This window comes from Heloderma suspectum, chromosome 3, assembly GCF_057233095.1.
Source record: "Heloderma suspectum isolate Gila_16-S chromosome 3, 16-S_ref, whole genome shotgun sequence".
NCBI classification, from domain to species: Eukaryota; Metazoa; Chordata; class Lepidosauria; order Squamata; family Helodermatidae; genus Heloderma; species Heloderma suspectum.
The window spans coordinates 221962110-221988506 of record NC_139460.1 but is presented as its reverse complement, the minus strand read 5'-3'; the positions used below and the strand labels follow the sequence as shown (position 1 = coordinate 221988506).

Below are 26397 nucleotides of genomic sequence, written 5' to 3'. Positions count from 1 at the left end.
CTGGAATACAGCAATGGAAGGATATAACTTGTTCAAAAAGAACAGGAGGAACAGAAAGGGAGGTGGGGTTGCGCTGTATGTGAAAAATACATATCTCTGCACAGAAATACAGGAGGATGAGCTTGGTAGCCCCCTCGAGAGCATCTGGATCAAAATAAATGGAGCAAAGAATAAAAGGAACCTGATGGTCAGAGTCTACTACCGGCCACCCAATCAAGGAGAAGACAAGGATGAAACTTTTGAAAAGCAAATAGCCAATGTTTTAAGGAAGCATGATGTAGCAGTAATGGGGGACTTCAATTTCCCCGATATTTGTTGGGAGACAAATTCTGCAAAACATGGCCCCTCCAGGAAATTCCTGACTTGTGTGGTGGATAACTTCCTCCTACAGAAAGTAGAGGAAGGAACTAGAGGATTGGCTATCCTTGACTTGATCCTAACCAACGGAGATGACTTAGTGGATAAAGTAGCAGTTACAGGAACTCTGGGGGAAAGCGACCATGTTGTACTAAGGGAAGCAAAAGCCCAGTGTAGTCAAACGTGTACCCTGGATTTTAGGAAAGCTGATTTTAATAAACTCAGAACAATGATCAGTAAGGTCCCATGGCAAGCGACACTAACGAGAAAAGGAGTCCAAGATGGGTGGGAGCTTTTAAAAAAGGAAATTCTCAAGGCACAATTACAAACAATTCCAACAAGAAGAAAAGGTGGAAGACAACAGAAGAAGCCAATGTGGCTTCACAAAAAGAGATGACCTGAAGACAAAAAAGGACACATATAGAAAGTGGAAAGAAGGCCAAGTAACAAAGGAAGAGTACAGGCAGGTAGCACAGAATTGCAGGAATGGCGTAAGGAAGGCTAAAGCTGAGAACGAGCTGAGGTTAGCGAGGGATGGTAAAAACAACAAAAAGGCTTTCTTCAGCTACGTGCATAGTAAAAGGCAGAGGAAAGAAATGGTGGTTCAGCTATTAAATAAGGATGGCAAAATGATAACAGATGACAAAGAAAAGGCAGAGGTGCTCAATTCCTACTTTGGCTCAGTCTTCTCCCAAAAGAAGGTCTATGACCCCCCTGGCAAAGGCGAAGTACAGGCTGAAGGGGCAGGATTGCAGCTTGAGATTGATAGGCATATGGTCAAGGAACACCTAATTACTTTGAATGAGTTCAAATCTCCAGGGCCAGATGAACTGCATCCTAGAGTCATAAAGGAACTGGCAGAAGAACTCTCAGAACCACTGTCTATTCTCTTTGAGAAATCATGGAGAACAGGGGAAGTGCCAGATGACTGGAGGAGGGCAAATGTTGTCCCTATCTTCAAAAAGGGTAAAAAGGGGGAACCTGGGAACTACAGACCAGTCAGACTGACATCAATCCCTGGGAAAATTCTGAAGCAGATCATAATGCAATCCATCTGGAAGCACCTTGAAAACAATGCAGTGATTACTCGAAGCCAACATGGATTTGTCAAAAACAAGTCCTGCCAGACAAATCTGATCTCATTTTTTGATCAAGTAACCTCCCTTGTGGACCGTGGGAATGCTGTAGACATCATATACCTTGACTTCAGCAAAGCTTTCGACAAAGTGCCCCATGATATCCTGATGAGCAAACTAGCTCAAAGTGGGCTAGATGAAACAACGATCCGGTGGATCCAGTTGTCTACAGAATCAGACTCAAAGAGTGCTTATCAATGGGACCTTCTCAAACTGGGGAGAGGTAACAAGTGGGGTACCGCAGGGCTCAGTCCTGGGCCCAGTGCTCTTCAACATTTTTATGAATGACTTGGAGGAGGAGGTGCAGGGAATGCTGATCAAATTTGCAGATGACACAAAATTGGGTGGGATAGCTAATACTTTGGAAGACAGAAACAAAATTCAAAGTGATCTGGATAGACTGGAGCACTGGGCAGAAAACAACAGAATGACATTTAATAGGGATAAATGCCAAGTTCTGCACCTAGGAAAAAGAAACCAAATGCACAGTTACAAGATGGGGGATACGTGGCTCAACAACACTACAAGCGAGAAGGATCTTGGAATTGTTGTCGATCAGAAGCTGAATATGAGCCAACAATGTGATGTGGCTGCAAAAAAGGCAAATGCTATGTTGGGCTGCATTAATAGAGGCATAGCTTCCAAATCCCGAGAAGTACTAGTTCCCCTCTACTCAGCACTGGTTAGGCCTCATCTGGAGTACTGTGTTCAGTTCTGGGCACCACACTTTAAGAAGGATGCAGACAAACTGGAGAGGGTTCAGAGGAGGGCAACAAAGATGATCAGGGAACTGGAAACAAAGCCCTATGAAGAGAGACTGAAAGGACTGGGCATGTTTAGCCTTGAGAAGAGAAGACTGAGGGGAGATACGATAGCGCTCTTCAAGTACTTGAAAGATTGTCACAGACAGGAAGGCCAGGATCTCTTCTCCATCATCCCAGGGTGCAGGACACGGAATAATGGGCTCAAGTTACAAGAAGCCAGATTCCGGCTGAACATCAGGAAAAACTTCCTGACTGTTAGAGCAATATGACAATGGAACCAATTACCTAGGGAGGTAGTGGGCTCTCCCACACTGGTGGCGTTCAAGACGAGGCTGGACAGCCATCTGTCAGGGATGCTCTGACTTGGATTCCTGCATTGAGTAGGGAGTTGGGCTCGATGGCCTTGTAGGCCCCTTCCAACCCTACTATTCTATGATTCTATTGTAGGCTTAGCTTTCTGCAAAGAGCGAATTAATTCCTCCAAGAGTATAGGAGGTGCCAAAGCACTCACTGCTGATGGCCCATATATAGACACCAAAAGGTGCTGTAATGGAAAATATTGCCACCTATCACTAGTTGTTAAGTGGTATCTACTCCACAGTATTGAAAATGGTAAAAACTCATCCAGTCATATTAGCTGATCTAAAGTATAAATTCCACTGTCAACCCAATTCCTCCACAAAAGGCTGCTTCTCTATTTGCAAATCAAGATTCCCGCATAAAGTTAATTTAGCATGAGAATAAGGGCCAAATTGCAGCTGACAAGACATTATGTGCCATGTTTCTCTATTCGCCAAAATTGTGGGTGAAGCCATTCCTTTCTCTTTAATGTGCCTAGATCCTACTGTCATCCAGTCAAAAAGAGGTGTCAAGCAGTTTGACTCCAAAACAACCCACAGAGGAGTGTTAAATAAAAACGTTATGTTCCATTCATTGGTACGAGATAACAGATAAGACTTACGATATAAACCAAGATCTGGAAAATTAAATCCTCCCTCCATAATTGACAGCAGCATCCTCTTAAGCAGAAACTGGGGACGAGAGCCCCTCAAATAAACTTCCAAAATGCTGCATAGAGATTTTGAAAATACGTTTATAGATGAGTATTACACAATACATATTCTTAAGTACATTAACCTTGCCCCAAATACTTAAATTAAGTGATGTTCATCTTTCCAAATCCAGAAATATTTCTGGCAGCAATCCACTGAAATTCAGTATAATCAGTGGGAAATATCTCTATGCACCTGTATTCCTAGATATGTTATAATATCTGGACATCAGCGAAATTGCTATTTAGTAACTACATCAGGTAACTTAATACTACCTACTGGCATAACTTCAGATTTTGACCAATTAATAGTATAGCCTGGAAGTGTGTCAAGGGTATCAGTTAATCTTATTAAGACTCTAACCTGCTGATAAATAACAAGTCATCTGCATATAAGGCCATTTTATATTCAATCTGCTCATGCACAAATTCATGAATTTCTTTGCTCTGCCAAGGGTTTTAATTAAATTGCACACGCCAAGGGTTCTAGACACAAATCAAGTATCAAGGGAGAAAGAGGGCAGCCTTGTTTTGTACCTGTCTCTAAAGATGAAAAATGGAAACAATTCCATTTGTCATCACTCATGACGTAGAAGAGAAGATATAAAATTCTAATCCATTTTTAAAATTCCTGCAGAAACCCGATTTTTTCAGTCAAGACATAAACTGCCAGTGCAATTTGTTTTTGCTTTCTCAGCATTAAGTGAAATAATTCCCTCTGAATCCATTCTTTTGTTAATCAAGGCAATCAAATTTACTACAAGCCTTAAATTATCTGCACCCTGCCTTTGGTGAATAAATCCCACTTGATCAGGATGCACTAATGGCTGTATCACCTGCTGAAGTATATTAGCAAGAATTGCTGTTAATATTTTAGCATCCACATTGGTTAAAGAGACTGGCCTGTAGTTGGTATGATTTTTACCAGGTTTTGAAATATAAGCATCATAAAATGTTGCTGGTAAATCAGTTCCTGATTCAAAAGCCTTACTATAAAGACAAAAAAGCTTATACCATTCTATAGGAAAAACATCTGGCCCCGGAACTTTCCCATTCTTCATATTCTGAATGCACTTAGGGAGCAATCCTACCGGGATAGGCGGCTGCCTCCGAACTCAGAGGCGACCGCCTATCCAATCCAGGGCAGGAAAAGCGCGGAGGGGATCATCCCCTCTGCGCTTCAGCTGCCCTGCATTTGTGGCTAGACAGTCGATTTCAGCGGTCTAGCCATGGGAAGTTGGAGGGTGGGAAGTGGCAGCCGGACAACACATTGGATGCGTTGTACCAGATTTCCAACTTCCCACCCAGGCCCCTAGGAATGCCCTGTTTTCACTACGCGCTCTTCTTCCAAGCGCGGAGCACGGGGCCATTCCGCACTGCCTACGAAGCAGCGTGGGAGGGGGTGAAGGTCGGTTCCCTGAGAACCGACCTATGCTATGGCTGTCTAGCTGCTGACTGCCTTAACCTCCTTGCCCTGCAAAGGCTCTGAAAGTATTTCCTTTGGTTCCAAATCCGACTGAAATTTTCGAATTCCTGATTTGGTGCCCTATCCATCCTATTGACAGGTTCCTTTGTTCTCCCTTCACAATCAACATATTCCAAGATATCAGGCTTCAGGCTCACTACTTTATTAGTTAACAACTAGGTTCTTTACAAATGCAAATTCTAGGAAACTTTCAGGCTACAAAGGAAAGGGCTACTCTACACAATTATGAATACCAATAGAGGAGCCAAAGTGGAAGTTAGAGAAGTTGCTGGCAGTTTGAACAAGAACTTCCTAGCCAGACTAGCTTAGGGGGGATGCCCCTCCCTTACAGTTGCTTCCTCCTGCATTGGTTTTCACACATGGCCAACCTGGTGGAGCATCTGAGCTCCATCTCTAACTTCTCTCGTTTCACTCTGAGACAAACCCTAGCATCCCTCAAGTCACGCCCCTCACTCTCCTCCTCCCCTGAGACCTGGGTTCTCATGGAGGAGGAAAGGGGGGGCCCTTCAGACCGAGACATCTGTGTGCCAAGGTCTTGGGAAGAAGGCCTTGCCATATCTGAGCTCACTAGGGAGGGAGCCTCCCCCGGTTCTGGCTGTTCCCATAAGAATCTGAGCTGCTCGCTATGTCTACATGCTCAGATTCATTCCTGACATCTATATAGCTCAGAATAAAATTTCTGAAACTCTAAATTTATATCCTTTGGAGTTAAATATACATTGTTACAGTTATCTTTAACCAATGGAATATAATTTTGAGTTTTTTATTGTTTCAATCCAAATGCCAGATTCTTTCTCCCCTTTCCCAATATTTCTGGCGCAGGAAATTCCATGCAAATGCTGATTTAAATTAATGTCATTTAGGGTGCAATCCTATCGAGATAGTTGTCAGCCTCCAAACTCGAAGGCTACCAACTATCCTATGCAGGATGGATGGCACACAGATGGGATCCTCTCCTCCATGCTCTGGCTGCCCTGCATTTGTGGCTAGATGCGCATTTTCAGGGAGGGAAGGGGCCCAGAGACCTGATAGGAAGCTGTCTAAAGCAGCTTCCATGGTTTCCTCCCCTCCCTGCCCCTGGGACTGCCTCCTTTTTGCCCTCTCCACACGCTGTTTATGAGCATGGAGACGGCAGCGGCACAGAAAGGACTGTGCCAGCTACAAGGGAACAGGACTGGGGCAGGGAGCACAGTTTCTGGAAAACAAGGTTGGACAACTCTTAATGTTCCAAAGCTTTCCCAGTAATTGAGCTTTACACAATCATCAAAAGGAAGATATGCAAGTGAACCTCTTGGAATGCCCTGGGGTCTCTACCTGGAAAGCCCTGCTTCTCGCTGTTATAATAAGGGAATGCAGAACAAATCATCTCAACAGGAAGATGGGTTATTCATATTATTTTTTCAAAAATGGAAGATGTCTGCCTCTGTTCACTTACTTTTACATGTGGGTGCTTTGCACAAGTGGTCCCCCAAACACGTGCACAGCGTTCTTCCTTCCTGTGTTCAAAAAATTCCGGATTTTTTATTATTGCCACCCTCCGCCCATTGTACTCCAGTGTAAATGCATTGCAACCTTCCAAGCGTTTCTTGTCTTCTGTAGATATTGGAAGTACGATGGGAATGCTCAGGTTAATAACGCCATCTGTTGAAAGAACAATGTCATATTAAAAAGTGATACATGAAAAAGATGGTTAAATCAATTATCTGAAAACTCTGTGAAAGAGGAACACCCTCATCACCAGGCAATTTGAATAGGCTTTATTTATTTAACCAATCCATCCATATCCCACACTTCAATGTAAAAACATTTCCAAGGTGCCTTACAATGGCTGAGTTCACATATAACATTAAACCATGATTTGTGTTAGTATGGGTTGTTGAAGCATGGGTTATTGTTAAGTGTGAACCCAGAACTATGGGATAACAATGGGTCATTAACCACGAACAACCCACTAAGAGAACCCATGGTTTGTCATTAGGTTATGAACACTGGGTTGTTTAGACCATGGGTTATCAAAACCATGGGTTGTCATTACGTGTGAAACCAGAACTATGGGTTGTTCAGGGATTGTTTCAATATGCTACAGAGGTAGCAGGCAAGAGTGGTAAAAAAACACACACCAGACACTCTACATGCTACGTGCCACAAAGGCATATGGGATACAGGGAGTGGGGGAGTGAAGGGGGTGGAAACCCAACAACCCAGGAATTGAAAAAACAACCCATGGTTTGCTCCTTCATCTGGCAGCCAAATCATAAGTTAACTCTGGGTAAGGCAACAACTCGGGGATTAATTAAAACACGGGTTGTGTTATGCATGAACCAGGTCAATATAAATCTATAACAAACAAACAATAACAACAACAAAAGTGCCAGCAATTAAAATAAGTTCCATTCAAAGCCTAGGGAAAAAAAAAAGCCTTTGTTTGGTGCACAAAAGACAATAATGTAGGCACCAGATGAGCCTCCCTAAGGACAGCATTCCAGAATTGGGATGCTGCAATCAAGAAGTCATTCTCCCCAGTCATGACCTGTCTCACACAGCTTGGGACCTAGGTACCAGAATGATCATCTGCTCCCGTATGAACCTGTCTCTATACTTCAGTGATCTTCAGAGGCCTTCCTCTAGGGGCAGGGGTACCCTGAGGAGACGCTCTGAAGATGACCAAAGTCTATTGGCATGCACATATCATAGTGGGTGTTCCTTCTAATACCCAGGTCCAATATACTGCAACTTGTGGCCCTCCAGATGCTTTGGACTACAACTCCCATCAGCCTGGCCACCACGGCCAATTGTAAGGAATTATAGGCATTGTAATCCAAAACATCTGGAAGGCATCAGGTTTCCCACCCCTGGTGTAGAGTTTTAAAGCTAAGACCAGCACTTTGAATTGTGCCCAGAAAGGGACTGGAAACCAGTACAGTTGTTTAAGCTTTCGCCAGATAAGTTCCCATCAACCAATCCCAGTTCACAGGCTAGGAGATATATTTTGAGGTAACTGCAGTTTCCGAAGAGACCTCAGAGGCAGTCCCACATAGAATACATTACAGTAGTCCAAATCTGTTAGCTATCAGAGAATGGATAACTGTGGTTAGGCTAACTCTGTCCAGGTGGAGTCAGAGCTGCTGCACCAGCCTTACCTATTGAAAGGCACTCTAAACCACAGTTCAGTCAACTAGAGGTAACCTTTATTTGTTCATTTTATTTAAAATGCTTCAACCCTGCCCTACAGTGTTTCTACTCCAAGGACAGCTTACTTTAAAACATAAAAAAATAATAACCATTCAAAGCACATTTTAAAACCATTTGCAACCATTAAAGCAGCATCACAGTAAAAATATTCCACATTTCAACAGAGATTAAAAAGTGGGTTAAAATGGCACCAAGTCACAAGGAGAGGCATAATGCCAGACTTAACTTGTAGCACACTTGCTCAAAAAGTTATGCCTAGTAACTTAGGCAAAATAAATAATTTATTCACCTTGTTAAAAACGTTTTGTAGCATATGGGTTTTCAAGAGTTTTGAACCTCCATACCTCCTCCTGCTGCTTGTGGATTTACTTTATAGCATGGCATCAAACCCCAACAAATAAAAATAAACACGCCAAAGACTTCAGTGGATGCAGATCTGCTTCAGGGGAGGGGCTGTAGCTCAGTGGTAGGGAACACGCCCTGCATGCAGAAGGTCCCAGTGCGATTCTGGGCATCTCCAGGAAGGGCTAGAAAAGCTCCTGCTTGAATCCCTGGAGAGCTGCTGCCAGTCAGTGTCAACAATACTGGTCTAGATGGGCCAATGGTCTGACTCAGTTTAAGGCAGCTTCCTATGCTCCATAATTGGAATTAATAGGGTTGTCATTAATTTAGAACATTACACACAGCTTGATAGCACCACCAGGCACACCAATGCACGAGCAGTACAAGGGCTTGTTCACTGGTTGTAATGGAAGGGGCAGCTCTGTGTAAATATCCTTTTACGCACACAGTACTGTGCCCTCTACCAGAGAGAAAATGGAGAATTCTTACCAATGAATTTCTGTTCTCTGAGCCTCAGGAGAACAGAGAAACACACAAACAAGGAAACATACAGGAGTGCCTGCCCAACTCTGAACAGAGGGCAAAGTGAGTTCCTTAGTTCATAACCAGATCTTCAGAATGACCCAAATCTTTGATACAACAGCCATAATGCTGATTGGTTTGCTTATCTATTGCTTCCAAGCCTCATATATTAATACCACTTTATAGAACTGATCTTCAGACCTATGGATTTCACAAAAAGCTTTTTAAAAAAATCCGAATTAAATTTCTTCAAGGTAACAGCAGATTTAGTCTGAAACTCCTCCTTATAGACTGCTGTAGACATACAGTAAACTTCTCTATGATCTCTACGCTTTGTTATATAAGCTGTGCAATAGTGAGTTTATGTCACTTCTTAACATCAAACAGTCACTTTGCTCTTATACTTCGTTGCTCATCTTATGTCCCTGTGTCAGAACATTTGCAATATGTCTGTTTTGTTGTTGTTCAAATATAACTCTTACTTTATTTAAACTATACCCAAGAGCATTTGCTTTCCCATGCAATCACAGTAAACTTACCTATTTTTGTTAGCTGAGTTTTTGTTTTACTTTTTCCTTGCAAACATAATAAACTGTTTTGAAATGTGTTCAATTTATAAAACGTAATTAATGAACAAATTAGAAACTACATGTGACAGCAATTTGTTTAACCATTGAATGCAAACAATTTTCATGGTGATTTCAAAGTCAGTGTTAATAGATTCTATGATTATTTTCACTAGTCTAACTATCCTTGAGATTGTCTATCTAATTATCTTGAATATGGGTTGGATCCAAAGAAGTGTGAGCAGAATGATTTCACTCATTAGCGCTGATTGGAGAAGATGTAGCTCAAATCCCTTACATGTGTGCAAAAGAAGGTTGGAGCGCAAGCAGTTCCCTAGAGGGAGATTTAATGCAACCAAGTATCTGGAGCTGCATCACAATGTGCGATGAGATTGCACAACTATATGTACATACACGGGGTTGGATCCAGGTTTATGCTGGATCAACTGTACTGATGAAAGTGGACTTCTCCACCACCTCCTTCCCACAGCAGCCCATCCAGCCCCATGGATATGGTTTACAAAGGCTGGGTTGGCACAATACGCTAACCCACACTCAGTGACTAAGCGTGGGTTGTTATTGAACCATGGGTTTTTTGTAGAACTGTAAGTTAGCATCTTGTCTGAACCCAGGACATTTTCCACAGGGTGGCATGTTAACCATGCAGTGTAGCTTATTTTTCTCGAATAAGCCACCCTGCGAACCCATGGTTTGTTGTTGGGTTGTTCAGGGTGATTAACAAGTCATACTGCATGGTTAACAAGCCACCCTGAGGAAAATATCCTGGGTTCAAACAACACGCTAACCCATTGTTCAACAAACAACCCATGGTTCAACAGCAACTCACACTCAACCACTGAGTGTGGATTAGCGTGTTGTGTGGACAGCCCGAGGGAGTCAGGAGACCCTGGTGAATGGGATGAGCTGTGCTGTGGCAGGGATGGGGGATCTCCAAAAATTAGGGGAGGGACCTTCAGCAAGCACAGTCCTTCCTCTCATGAAAGGTCCTTCCTTTTGTGGAAGGCATATCCTGGATCCAACCCACAGGGTGCATGCAGTTCCACACTGGAAAGCACAATGTAGTGGTTGGACTGCAAACAGTTCCCCATTGAGAAGTGCTTGCAGCAGCCACTTACAAGCATGGTCCCTTTAAATCCCCAAGCACTAAGTGCGAAGGAAACTCTGTTGGCTGGGGTGCATGCAGTTCCACATGGCACAGCAAGTCTTAAAGCACCTGTGCAAACAGATCCCATTGGAAAGCAAGGCTTGGCTTTGCAAGACTAGGGGATTTAAGCACGTGTGCTTGTAAGTGGGTGCTACAAGCACTTCCCAGTGGAAATGCCTTTTTGTGCTCCAGGCATTGAGCCCTGCTTAGCAATGGGGAAACTGCTTGTGCTGCAGCTATTAGGGCTGCCTCTGTGCACATGTAAGGCAGTTAAACAAAAAACACTTGGAGATGTGGAATCCAGAGCCAAAAAAAAAAGCAATAGATCATATGGAAACAGAAGGACATCTCCGGGTTCCTGTTCACTTTTCTTGTGCAATGCTCTTCCACTAGAAGCACAGCCCTTCTGTGAGCAGAAGAGGCATTCCACTAGCAGAAGGGCACCTTTGAATCCAAGCCGCTATGAAGATTTTGTGGTCCTTATTTTATATTGACAAAAGTCTATAAGTCATCCATATTGAATCCATGCATAATCAGGAACGTTTTTAAAATGGTATATTCATACTGTGATTCAACCAGATACATTTCAGTCTTCCAGTTGGTCACTTTTACCCAAAGCTCTTTGAAAATATATGTATTACAGAGATATAAAAACCTCCAAAATCCATCAATCACTTTATCATCAAATGTTCAGCATTCAGTCCATAAAACCAAATTATGAAGAAGCTGTTTGACATACTTGGAATGAACTACTTACTAAATTATCTTCTCCTTTTCATATATAATATACAGAAGGGCTTCCCAGCTTGCAACCCACCAAGCGTAATGCAGCCTACTAAGCCAAGTATGGTGGCCCTTCAGGACCATATACTTTCTGTCTTTGTCTAGGTCTACAAAATTACAGGAGGGCAAAAGAGGATGGTGTCAAACTCCAGGCGGCAGGCTACCATCTGTGGCTGGTGAGCTGTATTAGGGTCAGCAGCTGACAAGTTGTTTGTGCCCAATATTCAGAGTGAATTCCTTAAAACAGAAGCATTTATAACTTTGAGGGCAAGCCTGATTCATGAAAGTTAAGAAGAGCTTTCCAGACTCTTCAGTGCAATCAGGACAGGAACCCATTAAGAGTTGCCTTTTTCCTGACAATAAAAAATGATGGAGAAGTCTGGTCTTGCGAATGTAACTGGTTGGATCATGAATATACTCATACTGATTTCACTCTTCTACATTGAAATTTCATTTCTATAATATACATTTTTGACTTTTAGTAAATCTCTTGACTGTAATTACTTTCAAACCATAGCAACAAACAAACCCCCGAATACATACCAAGTTCGGATATATCAACTCTACCCCTTCCTGGCAAAATATAAAGACAATTATCAACCATATTGTATCTGCCCTCCCGCTGCCTAGCAAGTAAGCTCTATAATGTCAATTTGACACTCCAGTCCTAGACATGCTCTCCCTCCAGGAAGACATTCAATCCAGCAAGAGTGATCTACATGCATCCAGGTAACGTGGATGCAGATGCGTATCTAGGACCTATTTAAACTAGCTAGATGTGTCTATTGATGCCAGTGGAGATGTGGGCCAGTAGTTGCATATGACTACAGCTGGATGAGGGCCCTGGGATTTCCATTTTATTGTCACAACAACCCTATAAGGTATGTGAGGCTGAAAGATCATGCATGCAAAAGTTCATTGCAATTATGTCACATTACAAGCAGTGGAATAGGACTTAGTCAAGATTTGGCTACAGACAGATAATAGTTTTTCAGAGAGCTAAAGGTGATATAAAAGATGGATCACTGCTCCTGGTATGTGTACACCCATTCCAACTTCACCACCAAGTTCACTGCAGACAGGTTTTGCAGGTTTCATTGTTTCAAAAACCTGAACCCCTGTTTGACAGGAGACAATGGTGGGGACAAAAGAAATATATATGGACCCCATGGAAAGTGAAGCATCACTCAACTCTCTTGAAAACTATTGTTTTATTAGTTTCTATGGGACTGTGGGTGCTTCCAGATGAGACTTTAATCTCATCTTGCTGTCACCCTGCCTCTAATGTGGAATTTTATTATGGATCCAGAGAACATCTTCCTCCAGTTGTAACCCTACCATGTTTTCGCATTGCTTCTTCCATCTTTTCTCTTACCATAAAAAAATTAGGAGAAAAAGACAACACAGTTGCACAATGTTGTTTCATTAGTAGCGCCAGGAGCCATCTATCTGGAAGCACCCTTACTGGTGACTAACTTCTGCTGGATTATGTCCAGTAAGTGGTCCATGATCACCCAGTGAGATTCATGGAGACATGAACCCAAGTCTCGCTAGTCTGGCCCTCTATCCTCTATACCACAAATAACATTTGGAACCCTGGAGACTTACAACTCAGGACATCATCGAAAAAGCTCCTTTGGGAACGCTCACTGGGGTTTCTGCTTTTAAATGTTCTACTTTATTTCAAGGACAGCTTGTCTGACAGCCTGAGCTGCTCCCCAAAACTAATTTCTTCAACTGAATTTCCAAAACTGTGTGCAAAGGCAGACAAAAGCTCTAAGGACAAAGTGTAGGAACCAGCAAATCATACCATCAAGCAAGGTGCCAAAATGGATAACTTGCAAGTATTCTCTCTCCCGCATGAACCCTTTCAATGGGGTGGCCCAACCTTCACTTAGGACTTGAACCCACTGTAGATCCAACTGGAAAAAAAAGAGAGAACAGCATTTGGCAGATTTACACATGAGTCAGGGCTGCCTGTTTTTAACCTTTAGTTTTAGCGACTGTTTGCAAATTGTTTTCTAATTGACTGTCCCCAATTCCTTGAGCCAAAAAATACATACCTTTTTGAAGATAAAAGCAACGACATGTGCATTACTAAAAGAGCATAGATGCAATGTACTAAATTATTAAAAAGGTAAAATGAACTTCTAACTAAATACAAAGAAAAAAGAATCAAAACCATGTATTATCTACTAGCAAATGTCCATCATTCTGATGGGCATGTTATGTTTGCAGGTAAAGCCCAATATAGTGAGTGAATGTTTGCTCAGCATATACAGAAGCATCTCCACAGGAGGTTCCCCCTGATTCATGGCCAGATCACACAGTATCAGGACTGATGGGCGATGCAACGTGGTCCCCAAATGCAATTATTTACTTTTCTCAATAGGAGCGGCCGTCATTCTCTTATGTAGGAATTAATAACAGGAATTAATACTTGGGGACATTGTTGTGGGGGTGGGGGAGGGACCTGCTTCCTGCTCCATTACTAACTGTGTATGGGGCAGGTTTGGGTTCCCCTACCCACTTGGATCTAAAAATACATTTAGAGCCAGCTTATATTGACATGATCCCAACCTGAATTCTGTTCCTTCGACAATCTAAGCCCTATTTGGAAGTATCCCTCATGCACTGGATGAACACGTGGTGGTGGTGCCTAATGGGGGCAACAACGACTAGCACAACTCCTGATGTCATGTGGGATGACCAGCCCTGCCCCCTGGCATCTTCACCTACAGTGCAAATGTCTGCAGGGAGACAGCCTTTGTATCTACACCTGTATGCGCAAAGGCTTCTGTGCAATCTGGAACACTGCATGATCATGCAGACTAGTCCTGTCCTCTGTATGCATGATGCTCTCTGACATGTACAGGTTGCCTCCTTGCAGATGTTCACACTGTAGTTCGCATGGACACCAGGGAGTGGGGCTAGTCACCATGCACAAGGTTAGGGGCATGGCTAGGCAGTGTGGCTCCACCCACCCCTCATGCATTCATCCGCATGAGGGCTACTTCTGAACAGGGCTGGAATGTTGGAACTGGTGCCAAGAGATTGGTGCCATCAGCTGCACTGCTTACCCGTGTGTTTCCAAGCCCAAGTTAAAGTGCTGATTTTGACCTTTAAAGTCTTAAACGGTTTGGGACCAAGTTACTTGAAGGACCGCCTCTACCCATATCAATCTGCCCACACTTGAAGATAAGAAAGAAAGGCCCTTCTCATTTGCCCACTCGTGAGCAGTCAGGTGGGTGACCACACGTGAGAGGGCCTTCTCTGCAGTGGCCCCACACCTTTGGAACAAGTTGCCATCAGAGGTCCGCCATGTTCCGTCATGGCAGGCTTTTAAAAAGGCCTTGAAAACATATTATTTTACCATGGCCTTCTCTTGATATGACTGCTGTTATTGCTGCTGCTGCTGCTGGTTTTATTGTAGGCTTTTATTGTTGTTGTATTGCTATTCTATTGTGTTTATGTTTTTATCGCTTTTAATATTTTAACTGTTTTTATGTATTTTATTGCTGTGAGCTGCCTTGGGTGGGCTTCTGCCCTAAAAGGCGGGCAAGACTTTTTAAAAACAAACAAACAAAAGATATAGATAAGCTATCATTATACTAAGCTAGTAACCACAGCTCCATTAAATGTCAGAATTAAGAAATGGCAAAACAGACTTTGACTCTGTAGGAATCTCTCAGGATATTAATTGTGCAAAAATAATTCAGGAGAAAGAACACAGTAACCTGCATCACCTGTTGGGGTTAACAGAGTCTTCCCTGCTGATCCACGCTTCTGGGGTGAGGGGGGAAAGGGTTAAATTCTCCCTACCTACTGCCTGCAGTTCTGCTCCTGCCCACCCACCCCACGCTGCTGTTTATATATTTTTGTTGAAGTGCACATTAATTGCATTCAAACAATCAGTATCACATCTAGTTTCATCCTGAGTCTATTAACTATGACTGCCTTTCCCAATCTGGTGCCCTCCAGATGTGTTGCTGGCTGGGTTCATGGGAGTTGTAGCCCAACACATCTGGAGAGCACCAGGTTGGGGAAGGGTGAGCTGTGGTCTTGCATCAAAATGCTAACCCAGGTTGACCTTAATTATCTTATGATACGGGCAAGTGGAGGCTGGTGGCTAGGATGTCAGTGGGGTAGTGAATCTGTTCCAGGTTTCAGTCAGGACTCTAAAGGAGTTGTCCAAGGCGCAAAGCACTGACAACAGAGCCAACAGTCTCCACTGGATACGGGACATGCCAGCCCAAACTAGTATTTCTACAGGAACAAAAGGACAGGCACGATGCATTAGCTTGGCATTCATTTCCAACGACACAGACGTGTGAAAATGAGTGACTGCATCTGCAAATATTAGCCAGTAGGTGGCTACATGTGTCATTGGAAACAACACTGCATTTAAGGGATGTACGAGAATGTAGTTTATGTTCACAGATCATCTGAAAATGTCATGTTCTCAATTCCAGACCAGTAGAACACTTCTCAAGAAATGTTCACAAATCCATTAAAACTGCAGTCGCGTTCAAATAGGGAGAAGTGCACACTTTTGAAAAATATGGGCAGAAATGCACTTTTTCCCCATTCGAAATGGGCACTTTTCCTGTTCATACAAGCCGAAAAACAGATTGACAAAGGGAGCAAGGCAAAAATGAGCATGAAACTGTATTTCAGAGAATTTGGGCAACCTCGAAAATTGCTAGTTCTTCCCTCTCTAGTTTAAGAGCACCAAAGAAAAAAGACGTTGGGAATAACCCAGCAGAACTGTTGACTATAGTGGTTGCTGAATATTCATCATACGCAAAGGACAAAAGTGCAAGGTTTATTTTTTTTAAAAAAAAAACTAGGACAGTGGTTTTCAGATTTCTTACCATCAGAGAATCTCTTCTACACTGTCTGTCAAGGAACCTCTGCACACTGGTTGCAGAAGCCCTGCATGAGGCTGAAGAGGTAGAGCTTTAAGATGTACTCAGAATGAGCAGAGAATGCTGCCCACAGCTATTGGGCCTCATGATAGGGGTGCATGAAGTGAGTATGTACACTAGAACAGGTGTGGGCAGCAAGTAGGTCTCCAGATGTTGTGGAATCCATTTCCCAGCATTTCTGACATTGGCCATGCTGGCAGGGGCTTCTGAGAGTTGAGGTCCAAGATATCAGGAAATCTACCTGCTGCCCACCTCTGCCATAAAACACATCCAGCACTCTCATCCAGCAGCTGCTTATTGCAAAGGATAAGTAGTAGAGTGGTGGGAAAGAGGCCTTCTATAGACATTTGTCTGCCACCGCTGGTCTTATTGAGAAACCCTGGATAAGCTTCTGAGTAACCCTGCAGTTCCTTAGTGGACAGTTTGAAAAGCATGGATCTAAAAGCATGGATAAGCTTAGGTACCAACCAGACACTGATGGTCATTTCTATTTTGATTCTGAGTGCCTGAGACTTAATGGCAACATATAAATTCTTTCATTAGCTTCCCTTTGCTATTGTGATACACCGTAGGGGCCAAGGACTTCTGCTAGACTTAGCTGAGAAGACAGGAGCCTTTCTGGGGGCCCTTTCCATAGCAATAATTGTTCATAACGCCATTAATTAAAAAAAAAAAAAAAAAGGAGAAAGGAAAAGATTAAAAACTTCTATTTCAAATCTATACATTAATATAAGCAGTCTATATATATCTAAATAAACGTCCAAATGAAGCTGACAACGGTCGGCGATACGTTCAAATGTAGAAAGAATGATGGAAGTTGCAGTCCAGTACATCTGGAAGGCTGGACTGACACAACGACACCTCCACAACTCATCACCTACCTTGGTGATTTTTACAGAAGGCAGTGTATTGGCTTCAGCCCATGCTTGTTCAACTTTGTTTTCAGGTACAAACAGTTCAAGAACATCCTTGATTGCAGTTGGAGGAACAATGTTCTAGTGGATAAAAAGCAGAAACATTAATTGTCACAAGTGGATCTGTGAAAAGACACTCACATTTTTTTCTATGTCCAGTTACATATTCATGCCAAAGCAGGATTACCTGTTCTTGTAAGAGCTCCACGATGTTCTGAATGCATTCAGTCACTGAATAAATGTTGGTTTTCAAAACAAGTTCAGGCATTTCTGGTTTTTCATATTCTGAATCAATTCCAGTGAAGCCTAGATCGTGGGCAATTCATTTACTTGAGAGAATAACATGCCAATCAAATGGTAAACATAGCAAAGCAAACATATTCTCTTTCAGGACATTCATGCTTATGAAAAGCTTGTGTGTCCTTTGTATTAACTGCTGGAGACTTCTTACCAATGGCATAGGTCAAAACTCTATGCAGAAACAGTTACCTCCTAATACAACAGGTGTGCAGAACCTCAGGTCTGGGGCCAAACCCAGCCCTCTGGGGGTCCCAATCCAGCCCCCCAGGGTTACCCTGAAGAACACTCCCCTTCCGATGCCCCCCTTCTTTCCCCAACTGCCAATCATTAGGTAGTTTCCAGGATTTTGTGCCATTTTTCTCCCATTGTAAAAAGATGAAATGCTTCTCCTAAGGCTTAGTTACTGACAATAAGAGCTTTAGAATATGCTGGTATTTTTTGTAGTTTGGTCCTACCCTTTTGCCTTTCACTCCACCCACCATTGGAAGGTGGCCCCCAAAAGCATCTCTGGAATGGAATTTGGCCCTTGGGCTGAAAGAAGTTCTACACCCTGCAATGCAGCATACCTTCCTCCAGCTAACTAGGCTTAAGGCTAGAACATGTGCTACTGGAGTCCCCTGTCGCTGATACATCACAGCTGTGGCAGGTTCATGCCTGCCCAGTCAGCCATGGCCCAGCAGGCCCCCAGCATCTCTCAGAGGTTTATCTAATTACTCTTGTTCAAAGTGGTTCAGGGTGCAGCCAAAGCCAACCAAAGCCGTTCAAGGAGACTTCTGATTGAAGCTCTCGCTTTGGGGTGGGGACTCTGTGTGAGGAATAGGCGCTGCGGCCCTTATCAGTGGCCACAGAATTGCCGTACCTTTGATTTCTCCAGCTCGTGCTTTCTTGTAAAGGCCTTTTACATCCCTGCTCTCACAGATGTTCAGAGGTGCATCCACAAAGACTTCAAAGAATGGGAGTCCGGCTGACTCAAGAATCTTCCGTGCATTCTCTCGATCCTGTATAAAGAAAGGATAAGTAGAAAATGATAATGCAGCAATCCCAGTATCATTATTATTTTTCTCTGTTGCATTGGGATACAAACAGACACAGACACAACTCTCATAAGTAAGCTCCAGCCAGCATGGCCAACGGTCAGGAACTCTGGGAGTTGTAGCCCAAAACATCTGGAGGGCCCCAGGTTGCCTGTCTCTGGTGCACACCATGCAACCCTGTTCCAGGCCCCATCCCATTCCCATTTTAGCCAGAGTGGGCATGCTTGTGCTTACGTAGCTCCCAACTTAGCTGTAATTGGTTGACCACAAATGACAATCTGCCCACCCTTTTTCTTTGCCGCTCCTAGTACACTACTGGCATTAAACACATTCTAAGTAGAAGCAGCAGCAGTAATGTCACTGAGTGCAGGCCCGGCATCAGGGGTCAGCACAGCCAGGCGGCTGCTGAGGGCCTGGTGACTCAGAAGGCCTCTCCCTCTCCCAGAGCTACCTGCTGCAGCTGCCGCCATCTTCCTCTTCTTCCTCGCCCACCTAGCCAAAAGGTCTGCATCACAGCTGGGCCTGCAGGCCCTGCAGTGTCCCATTTTAAATTAATCTTTTTAAAACGTACATTTTGAGTAACAGCAATCTGCACCAATCAGATGCTTCCTGTGGGGGGGCATGGCCAATGAGGGCACATTTGATCTTTATTCCTTTGCCCTCATTGGCTGAGTCCCTACCACCACCACCACCACCACCACAGGCAGCATCCGATTACTTCAGACTGCTGCTACTTAAAACATAAGTAAAACAAAAACTTTAACAAATCCCACACAGGGCCTGCAAGCTTGGGGGACCAGGTGCCATGGCACTTTGCCAGTGGGTCTGGCCAGCTGAAGAGGAGGAAAAGCTGCCACTGCCGCTAACCCCCATGTTAAAAAACCTGGATGGGTGGGCAGGGGTTGCAGTGGTGACGGTGGCGGCAGCAGCAGCGGTGGGTGGGTGGGTGGTAAAGGACTGCAACAGCAGCAGCAGCGGTGGGCAGGGTGGGCAAAGGAACAAGGCGCTTTCGCAGCAGCGAACAGGCGGCTGGGTGAGGATCTTCTGAGGTGTCAACAGGCATGCGGGGAAGGGGCTGTGAAGGTAGGCAGGCAAGAGCCTTCTCTGGAGGTGGGTGGGAGCAATGGGAGGAGAGGCAAGGGCCCATTAGCAGCAAAATGCTGAGGGCCCGCTGGACTCTGCTGTTGGCCCTGACTGAGTGTGCTAACTAGCAAAAGCTTTGCCTAGACCTTCATTTTTCCACATCAGAGTTCAGAGCCAAATTATTTTCTTATTTATGAGCATGCGATATCCAGATCTGTTCAACTCTTCATTCCTTCTTCCCTTTCAAACATTACATCAGGTTAAAAACTGGCCAAGAATACTGATTTTTACATAGCCAAGTTCTGATATAATGTCTTCACTTAGCAATATCACAATGTCTTAAATAAAATCTAACTTTTCAGTATCAATACTAACGAAAGCATGTGCTTCTGTGATGGGCTGGCCTACTGGTAGGGGAAGGAGACATTAGGGGGAAACACAGCTGGGTACCAGGGAAGGCTAAAGGTTAGGAGGGGGAGAAACAGTGAGGTAAAGAGTTGGGGGAGAATAAAGGTAAAGGTGTCCCCAACCAGTCGTGTCCGACTCTAGGGTGCGGTGCTCATCCCCGTTTCTAAGCCGAAGAGCCAGCGCTGTCCAAAGACGCTTCCGTGGTCATGTGGCCGGCATGACTGAACACCCAGGTGCACGAAACGCTGTTACCTTCCCCGCTGAGGCGGTACCTATTTATCTACTTGCAATTTCTTGCTTTCGAACTGCTAGGTTGGCAGAAGCTGGGACTGAAGACGGGAGCTCACTCCGTCACGCAGCACTCGGGTCTCGAACTGCCGACCTGCCGACCTTCCAGTCTGCAGCTCAGCGTCTTAACCACAGGAGAGGGGAAAATTGCAAGGCAAAGAAGTAGAGAAGAGAGAAATACGAAGGCTGGAGGCTAAGGCAGAGAGAAACACAAGAGCTGGGTGGAGAAATAGTGAGGATAGAGGCTGGGAGGGGAAATAGCAAAGCAAAGGAGTAGAGGGGAGAGAAACAGCAAGAAAAGGGTTGGGGGAGAGAAACAGGAAGGCTATTGGCTGGGAGTGGACAGAGAGGGAGAGCAAAGGGGAAAGGTCTGTAGGAGTGGAAGATTGGGTGGGGCCAGGAAGCAACTCTTTCCTTCTCTTCCTGCCCGCCAAACTGCTGATCAGCAGCACATTCAAGAACAGGAAGGAGAACCTGGCACCCAAACATCTTTCAAGTTTTTATTAAAATTATTTTTTTGAAGGGAGCTGGGATTGCACTTTGTGGGCACAACTGGAGGTCCTGTGTTGGGGACACCTGCTCTAAGTCTTGTCAGTATAAAACATACTAACAAAAACATGTGCTCCTGTGATGGGCTGGACTAGTGGGAGAGGGTTGGGGAGGAGACATTGGTGGGGGGCACAAGTGGGTACCAGGGAGTGGTGGGGGTGGGGAGTTGGAGAAAGTACTGGTGGGAAAGGCTGTCACGACCACGGTAGCTGGAAATGGCCACAATGTGCAATGATAAAGCCAGTCCAGACGTTATGCTTCCAGATAGAGGCTGAAACTGGGAGTTTCATTTAGCTATAGGATTTTGGCTCCACGAAGTATATCTAGCGGTGGCAGTATCCATCAAAGAGACAAAGATATAGAACCAATGGCAAATGTGAGCAGAGTGATGGGAGGAGGAAGGACTGGACATCACGAAGGACATACCTTCTTAAAGGCGACCATGGCAGGAGAAAGAGGAGGAAGACCAAGATAAGTTACAACCCCCTACAGGGCCATGGGGAACAGCCATCTCAGTAACTCCATTCTTCTGTTTGCCATGCTTCATCAAGACAAAGACGAACACCCACACAGCAGGATGCTCCTTGTATGGCTAGGTGATTTTTGAAAGCAGCATTGATAAAGCACAGAGGCTTTGATAATGTACAGGGGTGTTATATTCCAAAAGAGAACAGCCCCTTCTTCATGAAAAAATGGACTCTCTCAGTTCTTGCTAATAATCACAGAATCATAGAATAGTAGGGTTGGAAGGGGCCTACAAGGCCATCGAGTCCAACCCCCTGCTCAATGCAGGAATGCAAGTCAGAGCATCCCTGACAGATGGCTGTCCAGCCTCGTCTTGAACGCCTCCAGTGTGGGAGAGCCCACTACCTCCCTAGGTAATGCTAGAGGTGTATTTATATTTTATAACAGATCTCACTATATTTGCATAATTTCAATATGAGTATTACATCCGCTTCGATTCTAACCCCACTTTACATGGAAAGTAAGACATTTAGAAGAGCTTGGGTTTTTTCATAACTGCTGTTATATCAAAACATTTAATGTAGAAACTGCATATTTTCCATCCTTTTTAAAAAGCTACCTTTGCTAATATTTGTTGAAAGTTGCACAGTTCAAGAGAACAAATACTAGCAAAAGCAGTTTTTTAAAACAGATGCGAAAATATGCAGTTTCTTGGAAGAATTATTTTGACAGGTTTACCTTTGTGTAAGGAGAAATGAAACTAGTTATGCAAACCAGGCCAGCATCAGCAAACAGCCTGGCAACTTCAGCAATACGGCGGATGTTTTCTTCTCGGTCATCAGCAGAGAAACCTAGATTTTTGTTGAGACCGTGGCGAATGTTATCCCCATCAAGGGAGTAGCAAGGGATGCCATGAGACACAAGGTATTCTTCAAGTGCAAATCCAATGGTTGTCTTACCAGCACCGGAAAGACCTGTTAATCATAGGTAGCATATGAAACAAATCTGTAATGTTCTGTGTACACCAAAATCTCTCAAATTCATAAAAGTGTCATAAAATTAATTGCAAAACACATGCAACATAACTCATTGAATAAACATCTTTGTTCCTTATAACTACATTTGGATGTGCCTGATCTTGTCTGATCTTGGAAGCTAAGCAGAGTCAGCACTGGTTAGTACTTGGAGCTTGAGAATCAGGCTTCCTGCACTGAGCAAGGGGTTGGACTTGACAGTCTTGTAGGGCCCTTCCAACCCTATGAGTCTATGATTCTATCTAACGTGTGTGTGTGTGTGTGTGTGTGTGTGTGTGTGTCTCCTATCATCTTGGTGGATGTTTATCCATTGGCTGAGCTGCTGGGTAAGCTGGCTGGCTGAGCTGATGTAATGTTTGAAAGGGAAGAAGAAACAAAGAGTTGAACAGATCTGACTATATCACATGCTCATAAATAAGAAAATAATTTGGCTCTGAACTCTGATGTGGAACAAACCAAATTATACATAATATCTTTTATGTTCCTAAAGCAGCCCTCCCCAACCTGGTACCCTCCAGATGTTTTGGACTAAAACACCCAACATTCCCAAATATTGGCCATGCTTCCTGGGGCTGATGGAAGCTGAAATCCAAAAACATCTGGAGGGCACCAGGTTGGGGAAGGCTGTCCGAAAGCAAGGAAGGATGTAGTCCTATGGGTTGTGCTCCTGATAGACAGAGGGCTCTGAGTTCAGAGCCATCTGCCTATCTTATGCCCTGCTGTTAAGAGCCAGGCAGGGCATGTTCCTCCATTTAAAATACAAAAAGCAGCTAGATGGTCTTCTGAGCCCATCTAGCTGACTTACATAAGAACATAAGAAGAGCTGTGCTGGATCAGACCAAGGGTCCATCTAGTCCAGCATTCTATTCACACAGTGGCCAACCAGCTGCCCACAGAAAACCCACAAGCAGGACATGAGTGCAACAGCACCCTCCTGCCCATATTCCCCAGGGGTACATATGCATACTGCCTCTGACATTGGCAGTAGCATATTGCCATCAGGAGTGGTAGCCATTGATAGCCTTATCCTCCATGAATTTGTCCAGTCTCCTTTTCAAGCCATCCAAATTGGTGGCCATCACTACATCTTGTGGTGGGTGGGGAGGGGATTGGTGAGCCCATAGGATATTGTGTACTGTGGCCTTTCATCTCCCCTCCCCGCCAAATCCCCATCCGCCAGCATGTCCCCTTTTCTCCTTCTCCGACTTCCCTGATGAGGTCTCAGTTGTGACCTTTCTGCAGTGGCTGGGAGGAGGTGAGGAGGGAAGATCCATGATCAGATGTCCTCCTCTGTGCTCATAGCTGTGTCTACAAGCATGGAGGAGGAGATCTGCAGCATCCTATGGCACCCCAGATGCTGTCTAGGGGCGATAGGAGTGATCTCAAAATGACTTTAGGTCTGTAAAGAGCATTTAAAAGAAGTATTGCATGTTTTTCTATTTTTCCCAAAATTTCTGGGTTTTTTCTAGGGGGGAAATCTTTTTTTTCCCATGGCTTCAAAATTTCTGTAAATCTTACATCTCTAATCAAGCCAGTTTCACAAACCATAGTTTGAAACTGGATTCTTTTCACAAACCATGGCTAAGACTAACCACAGTTTATCTAGTCCTGATATAACACGAAGAGGGCAATCCTATGGTCCCTAGGAGAGCATCCCAGCAATCACAGGAATGCTCAGAAGAACCCTTTCGAGGTTGAAGAGAGTGCTCCAACCTCAGAAGTTGGAGTCAGAGATCCAACCACACTCCCCCTCACAGCTGGCTGCCCTTCAAGGTTGGAAAAGCAACCTCAGAGAAGGAGAAAAGACGGTGTTCGGGTGGGCAGGGATGGGAGGAGACCAGAGAGGCCAGAATACAAGATATCCTGAGTCTCCTCGAGCTTCCTTCCCTCCCCCTCCAAAGCACCTCACTTAACAGCCTGTCTAGTGAAAATTGCCAAAGATGGAAGACAGGGACTGAAGATCACCTCTGCCGCTCCTCCCACACTGCTGGCTTCAGGAATATCGGAAGCCTCCAAGTTTTTGAATATGACTCATAAATCTTTTGAAGTATTTTGCATCATGGAAGTTCACTATAAAGTACTAGCATCACTTTTTGGAACTATTTTGGAATTTCCTTCGCTTGCTTATACTGAACTGAATGGTTAATAATATTCATTTCTTTTTTCTTATGTGCAACTTATAATCATGGATCCAGTTACACTCCTTGAGTTATTAGGCTATGTATTTGTGATTTTTTTATTCTTCTAATGCAAATTTAAATAGAAATAGAGCTTCTCCATGTGTCAATTTGCTGAGTTAATCAGGAATATGATACCTGTTAGCCATACTGTACAGCCGCGAAATCCACCTCTTGTGCCCACAATTTGTCCTCTCTTACTTCTGCTAACGTGATGAGCTTGGTATACCACATTCGTAGACTTATGGAGATTCTAAGAAAACAAAAACACACATGAAAAGAACATACAACCATTGTTGCTATGACTGACAATACCACCCCCACTTCCAATTTAAGCGTATTACAATGCAACAACAAGCACTCATATTTTTTTTTTGTAAAGCCACACATACTCTAATACACTAACATGCAACCACAGAGTGACAAGGCCCTCTCCTATCTTTGGCTTCAGAAATGCTTGTCTAAGAAAAACTCTGCTTTCTTATAGTGTAGCATTTCGCATGTCTTGACTCAGTGCTGCAGTACTAATTAGACATAAAGGACCTTGAAAAAAGGAGTACAATGTTGCATAAAATACTCACAAGCCAGTATCACAGTTCACTCAGTGCGGCCTACGGTTATCTAGGACTGCAATGCCAACTATGAATAAGTGGGTTTAGGCTGAGATTACAGGACACCAGATGGTTTGTAGGGACTGAATGAGCTGAATGGCCACATTTGTTCCCTGGGGTTTGGGAGTGAGGAAAGTTCCATGCAGAGAGAGATACGAAATAGGTAAGAAATATTTTTATCACTATTGGATGCCACTTACATATTGTCTGCATCCAGGGCCAGCCAAAGACATTTTGCTACCTGAGGAGGACAAGATGGTTCCCCCTCCCCAATCCATATACAGAAGCAGTGAATCTTCAACTGGCAATGTGGCAGTATTCTCTACCACACCTGAGATAGCAGGCTAGTTTAGGGGGCTCAGTAAGGTTGTGGGGCATACTTAGCTCTGTCCTCCAACAACAGCTGGACAGTTCATGAGGAACAGTTTGGAGGCTGCCACCACTGTTCTCCAGCAACTCCCACCTGAGGTGGTTGCCTCACTCCGCCTAATGGTAGAGCTGGCGCTGACTGTATCAGCTGGTGTAGTCCACACCTCATCCCAGTAGTGTCCTTCAACAGGGTTCCACTTTCAGGTTTTGTTGCAGTAAACTCAGAACCTGATTAAAGAAGAAAATATTTCCCTCCAAAATTTTTTTTGCAATGTCTACAGTGTCTAGGGCTCTGGATAGGGGTGAATGCTCCTTCCTTGTTCTCCTTGACCTCTCAGCGGTTTTTTATACCATTGCCCACGGTATCCTCCTGGACCGCCTGGAGGGGTTGGGCATTGGAGACACCGTATTGCAGTGGTTCCGGTCCTTCCTCTCCGGCAGGTACCAGTGGGTAGCACTGGGAGAAGAGGTTTCGGACCCGTGGCCACTCACTTGTGGGGTGCCACAGGGTTCCATCCTCTCCCCGATGCTATTTAACATCTATATGAAGCCACTGGGGGCTATTATCAGGAGGTTTGGGGTGCGGTGTCATCAATATGCGGATGACACGCAGCTCTACCTCTCGTTCAAATCTTCACCAAGGTTGGCTGTAGAATCCCTGTCCAAATGTCTGGAGACGGTGAGTGGCTGGATGGGGAGGAATAAGCTGAAGCTGAACCCTGACAAGACCGAGGTACTTTTGGTGGGAGACAAGAGGAGGCTGGGGGATGCTGACCTGGTGTTGAATGGGGTACGGCTACCCTTGAAAGACCAGGTCTGCAGCCTGGGGGTCATTTTGGACTCCCAGCTGTCCATGGAGGCTCAGGTGTCAGC

At 44.3% G+C, this 26397-nt stretch overlaps 1 protein-coding gene across 4 annotated transcripts in view; it reads right to left on the bottom strand.

The window, feature by feature from the left end:
• Window positions 1–26397, bottom strand: part of PAPSS2 (3'-phosphoadenosine 5'-phosphosulfate synthase 2) — a 79899-nt gene that overhangs the window by 14491 nt on the left and 39011 nt on the right. For 2 of the 4 annotated variants that reach the window (XM_084845735.1, XM_084845734.1), the window contains exons 2-9: window positions 24683–24797; window positions 22072–22307; window positions 18366–18504; window positions 17394–17512; window positions 17174–17287; window positions 13175–13286; window positions 11908–11937; window positions 6230–6435 (exon numbers count right to left, since the gene is read on the bottom strand). In XM_084845735.1, the coding sequence (XP_084701861.1) occupies window positions 6230–6435; window positions 11908–11937; window positions 13175–13286; window positions 17174–17287; window positions 17394–17512; window positions 18366–18504; window positions 22072–22307; window positions 24683–24797 (1071 nt within the window). The remainder of the gene's footprint in view (window positions 1–6229; window positions 6436–11907; window positions 11938–13174; window positions 13287–17173; window positions 17288–17393; window positions 17513–18365; window positions 18505–22071; window positions 22308–24682; window positions 24798–26397) is intronic. The other 2 variants (XM_084845737.1, XM_084845736.1) reach the window with 1 other exon arrangement.